The 15,609-nt window shown below is 40.2% G+C and overlaps 1 protein-coding gene across 2 annotated transcripts in view; it reads left to right on the forward strand.

Moving 5' to 3' along the window:
- rabgap1 (RAB GTPase activating protein 1) overlaps window positions 1–15,609 on the forward strand; it is a 155,784-nt gene that overhangs the window by 16,858 nt on the left and 123,317 nt on the right. Inside the window, exons 2-3 of one of the 2 annotated variants that reach the window (XM_080742477.1) lie at window positions 8,061–8,318; window positions 12,485–12,514. In XM_080742477.1, the coding sequence (XP_080598603.1) occupies window positions 8,163–8,318; window positions 12,485–12,514 (186 nt within the window). In that variant the 5' untranslated portion in view covers window positions 8,061–8,162. The remainder of the gene's footprint in view (window positions 1–8,060; window positions 8,319–12,484; window positions 12,515–15,609) is intronic. The other variant, XM_080742478.1, reaches the window with a different exon arrangement.

The raw sequence follows: 15,609 nt of genomic DNA on the forward strand, positions 1-15,609 counted from the left end.
ATTAGTTACTGCTATGATAATAAATACATAGTAATGCTGGTAAATAACTATAAGGCAAATATATAAATGAATTCATGAGTGAATTAATTAATTAAAGTTAAAACATTAACATTTAGAAAATTTAAATAATATATAAATAATAACTTGATCGGATCGGTGATTGATCGGTATCGGGTGATCAAACTTTTGTGATCGGCGCTTGGTGATCGGTTCCAAAAAACCCGATCGGACCATCCCTAGTTTTAAGACTTTCTACGCGGATTTCATTTGTGTTAACGTAGGGTAAAGTAGCATGCCTTCACCCATGAACAATGCTGTGGACTTTTTTTTAAATATTTTTTTTTCGCGACGTGGTAAATTATTTTAACGTGGACTCCAATGGAGGCAATGCGTCCGTGGGACCCAAGGACACTGACGTGAATGCGTCTCTAGGCAACGTGAATGCGTCAGAGACGCGTGACGCGCACGTAATGACGTCACTGGGTTGGTTATGTTTGTGAATTCACTTAAAAATGCTTATGTAGGTAAACAGCAAAAAGTAAGTAAGTAAGTGGTAGTAACCAAGTAACCCGTGCCTGGCAACATAATTAAAGCAATAAAGAGACACTCCTTCCTGCAGTAGTAGCTCTCGGGAAGTTGGACAATTGAGTGTCTGTTTATATTGATTTCCTTAGTTGTGACTACTGAAACGGTTCCAATATTAGTATTATTTGCTCTAGTCTACTTACAGTAAATCTAATGTGTGCTCCTGTCCTAATTCCTCAACACCTGCCCGTTAACAGTAGAAAAGAAACTTTTGACATTAAAACTACATTTCTCTATAACCGAGGGAAAGCCTGTAAAGCAGGGGTCTTCAACAAGGGGTCCGGGACCCCTAGGAGGTCCTCAGAGTTACTACAGGGGGTCCTCCAAATCTTTGTCTGATACTTGTTTTTTTCCCCCTTTTTATATAAACCACTTGAACCCTAGCGTCCATATTCTGAGAACTTTAGCCAAAAATAGCAGATCTACAAGCTCACAACGCCTCGCAGCGGTTATTTTCGGCAAAGAGCTTTCGAGGGGAAAAAGAGCAGACTAAGTACAGTGAAAGTGAACTCTGGACTAAGTAAGATCTGCACATGGCTTAATGACAACAAATTATCAATTCAACTGGGAAAAACTGAGTCAAATCATAACCTCAAAAAAGTCGATAACTTCACAATCAAAGTGGGTGACAAGGTCATAACACGAAAAAACGAAATCTCTTACTTAGGATGTATCCTTGAAGCTAATCTTTCCAGTGAAAAGATGACTTCTAAAGCAATAAATAAAATCAACCAACAAACTCGTTTCCTACAGAGGATCGCCCTAATGGTCAATTTCAACACACTGAAGACCATAGCTGGTGCAATAATCCAGCCCCTCTTTGACTACGGAGTCCACGTATGGTATCGTGACGCCCCACAAGCCCTGAAAACTAAACTCCAAACAGCCCAAAATAAACTAATTAGGGTCCTGCTTAACCTTCCCTATCAGACTCACCTCACCGCTACTCACCAGTTAAGAGTGGGGTGGCTCAGAGTAGATGACAGAGTACAGCAACTTGCAATGGGCCTGGTGTACAAGATACACTACACCACTATGATACCCAAGTACCTGTCAAAATACTTTATAAACATTAAGGATGTCCATAATTACAACACCAGAGGCAGCGCCACAGATCACTTTCAACCCAGAGTCAAAACCAACAAAGGGTCAAACTCTTTTTTCTGCTATACCACCAAAATGTGGAAAGCCTTACCGAAGGTCATAAAGGAGTGTGGATCACTAGCATCCTTTAAAATTGTCTTGAAAAACCACTTACAGGCAGCAGCCGTTCGCAACTGGTAAAAAAACTAACCTAGCCCAACCCTACCCTCCCCTGCCCCTTCTTTGTATATACTTACTTACTTACTGTTTAGACTCTTTTTTTGTTCTCTCATTTTTTCTTTTCTTTACATATCTACTGCATAGTACTGTGTTCTATTCGTCTGTCATTCAATGTTATATGAGATACTTAAATGGTTTCCTGTGGAAATAAGCTTAGTCTTTTCATGGATCTCCTTTTAGTAGACCTTGTACCAGTGAACTGTACCGTCATGAAACTGTACCTTTTCCTATGCAAACTTCTAATAAAGTCTTCAATCAATCAATCAATCAATCAATCAAAGGTCAAGTTTATTAAGTATTGACGGTTAAATATCTGAAATCCCACATTAACATGAATCCAAAATATACTGATGATCGTGCTGTCAAAAACAATGAAACTATTATGGAATCTATGAACAGGGTGTGGGGGTCCCTGCTTCATCTCTCTCTCAACTAAGGGGTCCTTGGCCTGAAAATGTTGAAGACCCCTGCTGTAAAGCTCAATGATTTGTTATGGTTAGTAAATAAACTATACTGGAGAAGAGCCTATCAATTTACCTGGCAAGACCAAGTCATCATTAGATGTGTAGTCACTTCTACACACCTAATGATTCTAGTGTTTCAATATTGAGCTATACAACACTTTATACTTTAAAGCAGTGGTTCACAAACTTTTTAACTAAAACGTTTGCCCAAAACTAGTGAAAACAGCAGTAATCTTTTGGAAAAGAAAATGGGATTTTTACTCGAGTCGTGACCCATAAATATTGGTCCGTGACCCACGAATGGGGAAAACAGTGTTTCAGTGACGTCATTACGTGCGCGTCACGCGTCTCTGACGCATTCACGTTGCCTAGAGACGCATTCACGTCAGTGTCCTTGGGTCCCATGGACGCATTGCCTCCATTGGAGTCCACGTTAAAATAATTTACCACGTCGCGAAATTTTTTTTTTTTTTAAAGTCCACAGACGCCACCATTGTTCATGGGTGAAGGCATGCTACTTTACCCTACGTTAACACAAATGAAATCCGCGTAGAAAGTCTTAAAACAGACGATAAAACTAACGACAGTCTGTGTTTTGAATCCACGACGCCATTTTGTGCGCCACTGAATGGTCACAGAATTCAATGGGTGCCTGAGTTTTAGCGTAGCACCGGGCCGCTCTCTGACCATAGTGGCACAGCGTGTTAGGTGATACATCAAAAAGGGTTCCCCCACAGGACGTGTATGGCAGGGCTTGGCGCAGAAACGTGACGTCACGTCTCTACACTGCAGCTCAATGCTCACTGCTCAGACAGGGACCCGCCTCCTTTCCCCTCCATTCAATAACAACTGGATATACAGTACACGCGCTATTGTTTATAGATGTGGTGGTGGACATTGGACAACGTGTTAGAAGCTACACAGGTCTTCATTGCGTCTTTACAACAATAGCGACGATTAACGTTGTGATGAACATGGTCAAATAACCTTTATTGGCTCAACTACAACACGGAGGAAGCAAGCTAGCCTAGCATGTATGCTATCTGATACAGTATGTATGTAGCCTAGGCTGCCTAACTGTTTGATTGATTATAGTGTTTTCGTGGCGGCACCGTCCCTTTGGTGGTCCGCCGGGGCAGCGGACTACCGCGGCCGCCTGTGCCTTGCCCTCCCGCATCCATAGAGGGGCGGCACGTCCCTCTAGGATCAACCGTTCAAAACAAAAGTAGCCGATCTACAAGCAACCCAATCCACTGTTTTTGACCCAGTCCACTGGTTTTCTGTACAGCAGAGCAAACACAAGCACGCCAGAGAGCATTTCCCCCATTCCATAGAAGCAGTAACAGTACAAACAGGAGACATCATCTCACTGAGAAGATCCATATATTATCGATGTATATAAAATAACAGGTGGCTGTTCATTATGAAGACTCGGTAAAAGCTTCTATCTGCGCCCCCAAGTGGTCAACATCCGATATTACCGGTTCGGTATAAAAGTCAAAACACATGACTATTTGGAAGTATTAAAATTGTAAGATTTGGAATTGTGGTTCATTTCTTTCAGACACATTTCTACGTAACATGAACATAACCATATAATAACCAATTCAAGTTAAATGCTGCACTTTGTCAAAAATGACATGCCGCGTAGAATTTTTGTGGGACCCATAAAATATCCCTGGGACTCATCCGAAAGACCCTTCGTGGGTCCCGGGGACTCATTACATTAAAAACCTATTAACATCACTGCCAACCAGTGAGGCCTCCCCCCATTAAGTCACTGTCAGAGGTCAGTTACTCGTCATCATGAGCACAAGCAACTTGGAGGTGGAGATAGATAGAATGATATAATGTTTCATAGACCCTAACCCCAGCAGCCTCATTGATTTACATAACATGACTTAAACTTGGTTGTAAAATCAACTGTCTTGAGGTTTATTCACAGACAGAGGCAATACAAATCAAATGTATCCAAATTCATCACAATGAATGACTTCTGTTGACCAAAAGCAACAGCCTTATTATTTAAGCTATCCTATTTAGTAAACTGGAATAAAAGTCTAATGAAGCTTAACTGTGAATTACACACAACAGTCAAAGTAGATCCATCAGTACGCTCTCCCTGACCATGGTCGTCTCGTCTGTCACACGACCCACTAACCCTTTCAACAATGTTTCTGCAACACAAGCGAAAACCAACCCAGCGACTCCATTTAGGATGAACCACAATCACTAATTTCCAACTAATTTTTTAAACCTTGTGCCAACATTGAAATCTTTGTGTTATGCTTTAATCCCACAGAGACGGTCAAATTATTAATTTAAGTGGAGGGCCTATTTGTGTCAGTGTAACAATGTTATCATCTTCATTGTACATCACATAGTGCTTTGGCCTTTGTGCTCTAGATCAGTGGTTCTCAACCTTTTCAGGCTGTGACCCCCAAATCATATTTTAATCGGGACCCCCCCCCCCCCCACCCTGACGAGCACTAAGAGAGTAAGAGTTGTGGAATTTTGTTATACATTTTGTATAACACGGTTCTATTGTGAAAATGGCAGATCTAGATTGGCTATTTTCAACATTTCTGCCTCTAATATTTGACAATTTGGCCAATGTTTAATCTGTCATTTTAAGAGGTATTAAGAGGTATTAAAAAGTCCTTAAATGTCACTTCACTTCACAAATGTGCAGATAACCTCTACACACTTAAACTTTACATTGGTTTGTTTACTGTTGAGTGAGAAAACAATGTGCACGTTAAGTTAATCATGGGGGTCCCGAGTCCCGACCCACAGGCTGAGAACCACTGCTCTAGATTTAGTTCCTTTGGCTTTCCCATTGTGTCAGACCTACACTGAGAAGAAGGAAGGGATGGGGAGAAGAGGGGCGAGCAGGGAGGGATTGGTCTGGACAAAACAAGGAGGGTGAGCAGGAGAAAAGGGGAAGAGGGCAGAGAGATGAAGACGGGGTGCAGAAGAGAAGAAAGCCATGAGGGGGAGGAGGGAGGAGAGATATCCATAAATAGCCTATTCTGGACTCATGTTGAACCTCTGCCAGAGCCTTCCTGTGTTACACACACAAAGGCACCTCCCTTCTCCAGTGATTTCATGACCGAAGCTGGTTTTCATGTTTAAGAAAAAGCTATAATCTCAGACCTTATCTTGAGCTTAACATGAGATATTTTGCACGCATGCATGCCCACACACACGCACGCACGCACGCACGCACGCACGCACGCACGCACGCACGCACGCACGCACGCACGCACGCACGCACGCACGCACACACACACACACACACACACACACACACACACACACACACACACACACACACACACACACTCACTAACGCACAGAAACCTTAAAGCAGCACCTTTTTATTATCTAAACCCAAAGTAAACTAATGTGGTATGATATCTTAAGCCATAGTGTCCCTATTCTATTCTGGGCATGTCATAATTGGGGAACATAGCCGAATAATAGCATAGCAAAAAATAGCCAATCTACAAGTTTGTGCGAATTTGTAGATTACCTACAGTATGTAGATTACCTATTTTCGACAAAGGGATGTGATGTAGATGGAAAAAAGGAGGTGACCAAGTATACAGTAGCTGTATAGTATGCTACTGTATATGAGTTGATATGCAAACTAACCCAAATATCTTTCAAATGTGTCAGGAATATAATTTACAAAATGTTCTAATGTATGTCTCCCTTTGAGAGGTAATAGACATACAATATAACTTAGAGGTAGACATTGTTGAATTGTGTAGTTAATGAAGTTTGGTGAAAACCTGAGATATACTCATACTGAATTCAGTATTGGTATTATACAGTACGTTGAGTTTATTTCTTAATTTCTTATTTTCTTATTTCTGTCATGGAGCAGTGGAATAAAACAGATTAGACATAACCTTTATTCATTGTGAATGGATAAACTAGCAGAAAGAGGGAGCCTAGAAAGGGCTGGACTCATTTGGTCCTGTAGTGGGGAAAGAAATGTTTGTCTGTGATGAAGTTAAACAAACAAAGAAACTTATATGAAATTGGGGGGAATTTAATCTCTTCATGCCATGTTGAGTCTGTCTTTTGTCTGATATTGTAGTGGACCTGCCCTCCACTCAGGGGTGTATTATGTATATATTATATAGATGATGGTAGTTGGTTTGATTTCTTCACTTATGCCTGGCATTCATGAGAACACAATTAATTCCTTGAAATGGCACTCATCATCATGACTTTTAATTACCATACTTTGCATACAAATGTTCTACTTTGATGTTGATGACTCAACAGAATCAAATATTCCAGAGGTTATCTCTTCTGGTCTTACTCTTCTTCCTTACTTTCCTTTAATTCAGGGTACTCTCTTTTTTAAGCTTGGAATATCAGGCATTGACAGACACTAAAGGCTTGCCCACCTGCCCCCGGCAGGTAAATAAAACACTTTTGGGCAGGTGAAGTTTGCTGTCAGGTTGCCCGACCGGGCAAGGGCTCATTTGAGAGGAGACGCAAACGTCTATAAACACAACACCCAGATATCTGTCTAAACACCTGAATGTGGCCAGCACGCTCTGTCTTCTGGTCTGTGGAATGTAAAGCACTGTTTACCTATGATGTGCTGTTTTTACTGTTGCTACACTTAAAAATGTAAAATAACAAGTGTAAAACCATACACATATTCAATCACAACTATGTAGGTATTTGGTATTTGGATTAGGAAGTATTTAGGTACTGTATGATTCTTTTTATCGCACAGCCCCAGAAAGTAAAGAAATAAGTGTTAAATTGAGCGGTAATTAAAATCTTACCTATCATTTTATAAATGGATGATTTACTTTTCGGGCAAGTGGGCATGACCTTTGGGCAAGTAGTACATGACCTGTACTTACCTGACGGACAAGTGCCTTTGAGACCTTAGTGTCAACCCCTGCTTGGATATTACTTTGTACAAGCTAGCCTAGAAAATATACATATTGCTTTTCCCTGAACTTGCACTTTACCTTTCCTTAGTGGGTTGTCCATAAAACAATATGTGCACCAATGAACGGGACAGCTAACATAATGTAGCCTAGCTCTCTCTGCAGGGTTCCCACGGTCATGAAATTCCTGGAAATATTTTGAAATTAGAAAAATATTTTTCCAGTACTGGAAAAGTTTTGGAATTGAATTGATCAAGGGTCCTGGAAGGTCCTGGAAAAAATAGCTATGCATTGTCTTTGGTTATTGATTTTGTTAATACTTCTGAAATGACAAATTAAACATTGGCCAAATTGTCAAATATTAGAGGCAGAAATTGTGAAAATAGCCGATCTAGATCTGCTATTTTCACAATAGAAACGTGTTATACAAAATTCCTTAACTCTTAGTGCTCGTCAGGGTGGAGGGGTCCCCAGTTAAAATATGATTATTTCTGAGATCACGGCCTGAAAAGGTTGAGAACCACTGGCATACACTACCTGTCTTTAGGCATTGCGTATAGGAGTAAGCGACTTGTTATTGAGCGGAATTATTGTTATAATATAGTCTTGGAAATTGTGTTAAATATTCTGGAAAAGTTTTGGAAAAGTTTTGGAAATTCATTGGTAAAAATGTGTGGGAACCCTGGCTCTGGCATCAAAATGCTTTTCATAAATTTCATCTCATCGTGACTGTTTTTCCTTCTTTTTATTTGTTCTTTTCCAGGTGATTTTGCTCATCACCCCCCCCCCCCCCCCCACACCACCCCCACCTCCTGTCCTCCATTCATGACCAGTGTGGCTGGGCTTAGCAGCAGCAGCAGCGGCCATGGATGACAAGGGCTCAGTGGGGAAGATTAGCGTGTCCTCAGACTCTGTGTCCACCCTCAACAGTGAGGACTTTGTGCTGGTCTCTCGCCTGGGGGACGACACGCCCACCTCGTCCACTAATAACGGTAGCGATGATGAAAAGACAGGACTGAAGGTAAGGAAGGTTGAGCTGACGGTAGGGCTGTCACCATTATCGTTATTTTACATGAGGGTTAATTGTCAATTACACTTCTGTTTGGCTTGTAGGTTTTGAAGTTGCACATGGCAGACATGACACATAATCTACATATACAAAGAAATGACTGACATATTTGACAAATGTATACTTAAAAAAATAACATTGATTGTGGAAATAGCTGACCTACAAGTTCAACAACGCATCGCATCGTGACGCGTTGTGAGCTTCTGCTATTTCCACTATTTTTGAAAATGTTTGAAAATATATGAACATTTTTCAACATGGAAACGATTTTGACGATTATGACAAAATAACTGCGATTATGTAAAATAACTGCGATTATGTAAAATAACTGCGATTAGACAATTATGTAATAATTGTTACAGGCCTTGCTGATGGACAAAGAAAGGGAAGGGGGCATTTCAAACTTTTAAAAGTAGGAGGAGCACTGATTGAATATCTTGGCATGTTCCCTTGCCTTGACAGTAGCAATAATTCTATTCTATAATACATATTTGATGAACAACAGGGGAGTAACAATTCTCCAAATCCATGGTTCTGTTCAAAACTCTTTTTTTTTGTTTATGAGTGGCAAATCACCTATACATGAAGAACATTAGAGAACATTTGCTGACACTATTTATCAAGAGAGATTAACAATGAATAAATTACAGTATATTTTTGTTATTCTAGAAAACATTGTGCTTGCGCACAAGATCAATCGGAGAGCCCTCGGTATACTGACATGAGCTCAGTGGAATCATCAAACCCCCACTTGTCCAGCAATGCAGAAAACGATGACCGTTCTTCCTAATTAGCCTGCCAAGATGTATAAAAGCTTGAGCAGGAACACATCTGCCACCTCTAGCTCAATATTACAATGATAGGCTTAAGTGGGCTGTCTGTACTCGTTAAGATGTAAGAAGTTTCACTGTTCAGACCCACCGTCAAACATGTCTAAAAGGCGCTTTTATAGACACATTTATTTAATTTATATAGCACCAAATGACTCAAAACTATGTATACAGATGTTCCAGACCATACTGTTTAATTCATAGAGAACCAACAATTTCCCCCATGAGCAAACACTTGGCGATGGCAGCAAGGAAAAACATCCCTTTTTTTAATATAATTTTTATCCCACGATTTTGTAACACATTTTTTCACCCGTGCCAATTGCCTGAGCTCTAATCCTGGGCTCTGCTCTCCCTCTGCCGCGCCTGGGGAGACAACGGACTGACCTCATGCTTCCTTTTATGCATGAGTAGTCCAAGTAGTAGTCCTTTTCACCTGACAGGGGACGTAGCTCGTGGAAGGAACACGTTATTCCAACCAGTTCCTTTAACCTCCATCAGGCCAGGATTACTGCATGTTTTTGTGAGGGTATCTACCCTAGGAGATATGGGGAGAACATGCAAAATCCACATAGAAAGGCCCTTTCGCCAACCCCACCTAGGGTGTGGGCGCTGATGACGCGGAGGAGGGAACACGCCCACAGCGTCCCCCAGCAGGATGCTGGACATTTTCTGATATGTGCATTACTAGTAGAAACTATACTGTAGTATAAGTTGTGGTTTACCAAAAGGCAAAAGCACTTTTATTCTCACTTAAAGGACTACTGACCGGTGTCAATACCTATGACTGTTTGTCACAGTGTTGTTCATACTGTATATCATATAAAGAATATTTTGCTTAGTTTTTATAATTCACTTTCTTACATTTTCTCAATCATTAAAATGTTACCAAACTTAGAATACTTGAATACATGTTGGGTAAACACAGTGTGGTAAATGTTTGAAATGTGTAGATAAACAGCATTTTTCCTTAAATCAATCTTTTCTCCACAGACTATTTTGGCTAGACTTTAAAAAAACTATTTGCACCTGAAAATGTATTAAATTGCAATGTAAGTTTGACAACAATAACACGTTTCAAGTATCTGTAAACTGCTTTTCATACCACAGTCAAATGAAACTACCATGATATACTTTGAAAAACCATCAGCAATAAAGCAAAAATTTCAGGTTCTTCATACCATAATCTGTAGTCAATGTAGTCAAAAACATGCTAGACCACCAGTACGATCATTTTATTTTGTTTACTTTGTTTTATTCTTGCTCAACTGAAAACGTCTTATCTGAAATGTTATAAGTCAACATACCAATTGCTTTGTGTCACAGAACGCACTGAACGCACTGATTTCTGTTCACTCCTATTCATTCTTCCCACTCTTCCATTAAAGCCAACCATTTTTATACTTTGCCCTTCACACTTATTCACTGTCAACACCATCTCTGACTTAGATTGACCTACTTCTCTATACTTTTTGGGAAGGCTCAGAGTTGGAGCCATACATTAACCACTTAAACCCCAGCATCCGTATTGTGGGGAAAACAGTCACAGAAAATAACCCATTTACAAGCTCAATGTCTCACATTGCAACGCATTGTGAGACGAGCGAAGATATTTAATCATGTAGAGCAGAAACGGAAATGTCTCTAGTATAATAGAGCCCTGAGGGTTCAAGTGGTTATGTTTGTGTCTGTGTCATCTTACTGTAGGTGTGCAGAACTGGTCTCTGGAAATATGTCATTTATAACATGTACATATTTTGTAAGGAGGCAACTGCAGTTTATCAGCTCATGATTTTGAGGGGTAGTGGATATATAAAGGAAGACAATATTGTTCCTCTTCAAAGCAAGCAAGTTGAGGTCTGTTTTCTTTCCTATGTAGCAGTAGTGAGTAGTCGTACTTGTTGCAACACCAGCTGATATCTATTTACACAGTCAGAAAAGTAATTTTCCATTCATCTTTTCAGTGAGGAAATGTTTGCTTAAGGTGAATATCACCATTCAATCACCAGGCAGATATCATTATGTTCTGCCTATCATGGCAAAATGCTTGGTGCTGCATCTAGAAATCAGTTAGCAGATATTGCTCATTCTAAAAGTTGAGATTTGGTTCTGGAATCAAATTGGCAGTGAGCCATGTATTGTTTGCCAAAGCACAATAGCTAGAAGTTGCTTAGCAATGCATATAAACGGGGCAGCATTAACTCCTCGTCAAACCTTGATCTCAGTGTTTAATTCACAATATGTAATTACATTATGTTTAAAAGCGGTTGTATAAAAGCAATACAACACATAACTGTTGTATGTTTTGGCTTTTAGCATCAAGGCTTTGACAGAGCTGGGATTTTATTTGCCATAAAACGCTCCCTCTTGGGTGCTATCGCTTAAAAACCTGGTTTTGGGTGATTTACAGTATGTCCTAGGGCTTGAAGCCACAGAGTTTTGAGTGCCACAGATTTGACTTTTCACTAAGTAAGTGAAGACACATTTACTAGCTTTATCCTGTGTCAGTCACTAATGGATTCACATTACTCCTCTCCTCTCCTCTTCTCTCCTCTCCTCTCCTCTCCCCTCCTCTCCTCTCCTCTCAAATCTATACGTATATTATACCTATTTTAGACATGCTTTAGACGTATATTAGACGTCTAAATAGACCGAATAATGTTTAGGGGGTCTCATTTTGTACACATATGTTCTTTTACCAGTTCAAAATGTTAGCACATTTACTTTAACCAGATGGCTCACATGTTCATATAGTGTCCATTAGACCACACCATTATTATTGGACTGTATTTTGTAAATCTGCTTGTGTTGGGAAATGCATTTCAAATTCTGAGGTGAAAGCCGCCAATCGATCACACCAGGAGATTAAAAGTTGTGGCGATTTCGAATTGCTACGGAAAACCGACACTAAAACGTGTTTGATCCGTTTCCAGAAAATTCACAATAATGGCACATAGTGATACATAGTCATTCTGCAGACGGATAACAGAAGCGGTTTGTCATAGCGTAGCTAAAGCTAAAGTCATTTCTGTGACTGCCATTAGGAAAATAGATCTCGCATTACATTCATTCTCACTGCACCGACATTGTGGTGAAACCACCCCATTCACTGTCTGACATATGACCAAGAATGGTCATTGACCATTCAGACATCATACTTTGGTTCTCATAAAAGCATGCTGCACACTCACTACAGCCGTTGCACATTTCCTCACCCTCCCGTCAGTCCAGTCCATCCAGTCAGCCAGCGAGCGGTCAGTGTGTCTAAACTTGTTGTTTGTTATGCAGGTGATTTCTGAGGAAGGGGTCAGCTTTAAGGTCAGTCTGTTCTCTCTCTCTCTCCTTTTCTTTTCTTCCTCTTTCCTTCTCTTTCTGTCTCTCTAAAGCCATGTTTAAACTTTGTTGCACAATAAGGTCTTGTCCGGCTTAAATAACTGACTTTTAAGTGCTATGGGTTGCTTGAAAATCAGTCGTTCATGCCGGAACGACACCATCGTGCGACAAAGCGAAATGCTCAATTCATACTCCGTCGTACTGGCTGACATTGGCAGATCTACAAGCTCACGCCGTCGTACGACAAAGTATAAATCTGGCTTAACTCAGGCTTAACTCGATTCCTTCTGTTTTTGTTATTTCATTGTCTAGGTCTTTGCTCTTAGCTCTTTTCTCACTTTGTCTGTGATGTGATACCGTGGTGATTCTGTCTGTGATTTGTGCCCTTTGTATTTTGATTGGCTGTTGAGTGATTGGCCGTCGCTAGCCCATTGTACTCTGTTGTTTCCGTGATACTAGTGATAGTCCCACCCTTTCACAGTATTATACCCATCCACAGCCCTGACGTTTAGCAAGACCTGATATCAACAAGGCCAAAGCCTTTGAAACACAATGTCCATTATTTACAGTATATCGTTGTTGTCGGGTGGAAACCTTGTATGTCCAAAACCGTTCGTTTTGTATTTATTATTTAAAAAAATGATTTAAACTAGTGAAAATAGACGATCTACAAGCACACAACGCCTCGTGGTGCGAGGCGTTGTGTGCTTATACAGGTAGACCGGCTATTTTCACTAGTTTTGTGCAACAGTCTTGTATGATGAAACAGGGCTTTACTTTACCAAAAAAACATAAAAATGTGAAACTTGGAGATACGAGGTTTCTGCCCGACAGTGACGATATGGAATCTACTGTTGCCTGACAACCAGGGTGAAACACATTTAGATTTTCCCTTTAAAATCTGAACTGCAGATGTTTGTTTTCATTAGAGCATTTAGATAATATTAGAAATATTAAAAAGCCTCTTTCAGGAGGGATTGGGGAGATTTTAACCCTGTTTTAAGTATCACAGGAGACAGAAGTCCATAGCTTATACTGTAGGCCTATCCCTTACACATACACATTATTTCTCACTGAACTATCGCAGTCATCAGCTGGTCTAATACAATGAATGCCATAGGCTCACATTTGCACACATTCGCAAAGCAGCACACACACTACAACAAAGTAAGTGGTGCCAGGCACAACAAACCCTGCCCTCCTCTGACCATATGAACCCTGGCATCCCTATCTGGGTGTGTCCTAACATTCATCAAAAATAGGCAAACATTTCGCAAAAACAGTGAATCTACAAGCTTGTATATTTTCCCTATTTCACGTATAGCCGAGTATATAGGATCTAAATAGTTAAACCAAAGAAACACAAGTTGAGATTCAGGATTTCTCCTATGTTGTGAGGTGGGTCAGGCCTGGCTTAATTTAACCCACCCAGCTCAGAAATGGAAAGAAACATATTTAGTTATTTTACATCTTTGATGTCCCTGCCTAAAAAGATTTAGAGCTATTTCCTTGAAGTTACCACAACTGATCCCTGATCATCTAGGGACCAATTCCCACCTATCCTGAACGTTTCATGTTTGTCCATGCAGCCATGTTCAGTACATGTCTGTTTGTCGCCGGCAAACAGAGAGACAAAGACAAACTCGAACTATGCCGCTCCCTGCATCCGACAAATTAGAACAGGCACGAACAACACTGATAAGTCTACAATAATTCATACCAGACTGCGCAATCAGAGCCAACATCAAGGCTCTGGCTCAGCTAAAGAGCTTGTACTCGATCATTGCATTCATATTGTTGTTCGATTCGCTGCCTCGTCGTCTTGGCCAATGATTAATCCAAGAATTACGACGATGTACACTTTTCATATAATCAGCAAAGCACTTGTTTATGGTAGAAAACATATTCATGCATGAATAACGTTGCACCCACACTGTATGCTGTATTGCATACATACAGTATAACGCACATAAGCAGATTTCATATGAAATATATTTACGAATCTTTATGTACCATATTTATGAAATCATACTATGTGTGATTGACTGACTGTCAGTGGCATCCCCCAACATTAAAGTAGTCAGAAGTGAAACCACACTGCAGAAGTAGAATTTTATTTAGTTAGTGTAGTAGTAGAATTTTACAGAAGCGGCTGGTCTATTTAATATTGTGGTACGGTATTTAAAGTACATTTTTAAATAAAGCATGCTTTAAATGAAGCATGCTTTAGAAGAAAAAGAAAAAGAGCACATACAATTAATTTAATTGCCTTTCCTTTCCTTTCATATGATCCCCTCCGTATTTATAAGACTGGGAATAGAAGCACTAGAGATGTAGTATCCATCCTGCTACAGCTACAGTACAACATTATACAGGTTCTTGTGGTGTTATGACTATTTGTCACACATATATAGAAACCCATGATAGAAGTGTCACGGATGTGATCTTTCCATGAAGAAAGCACATGGAACCTTGAGGCTCTTTAGACGGCCACGAAAAGATCACATGTGCCCAAAGGGTAGAGAATCGATCATAATTTCCATGCTAGTGTAAATTCATTCTGTCCAGCTTATTGCTCTTTGGTGCCCTCTGCAGGTTGAGTCTGCCGTTTCCTGGCATCTTCTGCCTAGTGCCAAAGCAGGCAGCAGGAGAAATCATGCTTTGCTGTCTTTTGTATGGCTTGTTGGTTAATCAACCCTTAAGCTTGCTTGTTGATTGCCGGGTGTCATTTTGGAACAAGCTTATGCGCACTGCACAGCCAGGTATACAAAATGAAATCACCACTTAAAATCCAATCACTAATATTTCCTTACATATAACACACCTTTCTTTAAACACACTCTTCTACTACAGTCACTTTAGATGATTCTTAACATGGCTGTAATGTGCTCCACTTAGTGAAATCTCAAATCTGTGTACATACTGCAACTTAGAAGAGTAAGGTATAGTGCGTCTGATCTAGACCTACTGTCATAATTACATGTAAGCCACTATAGCTGATCAAAGGTAGGTCAGTGATCCTGGTTTAGGTCTTACCATTGTGTGTGTATGCTGTTAACTTAATGTGTTTGTGGGGTTTC

This window comes from Nannobrachium achirus (genome assembly GCF_963921795.1).
Source record: "Nannobrachium achirus genome assembly, chromosome: 15".
Taxonomy (NCBI): Eukaryota; Metazoa; Chordata; class Actinopteri; order Myctophiformes; family Myctophidae; genus Nannobrachium; species Nannobrachium achirus.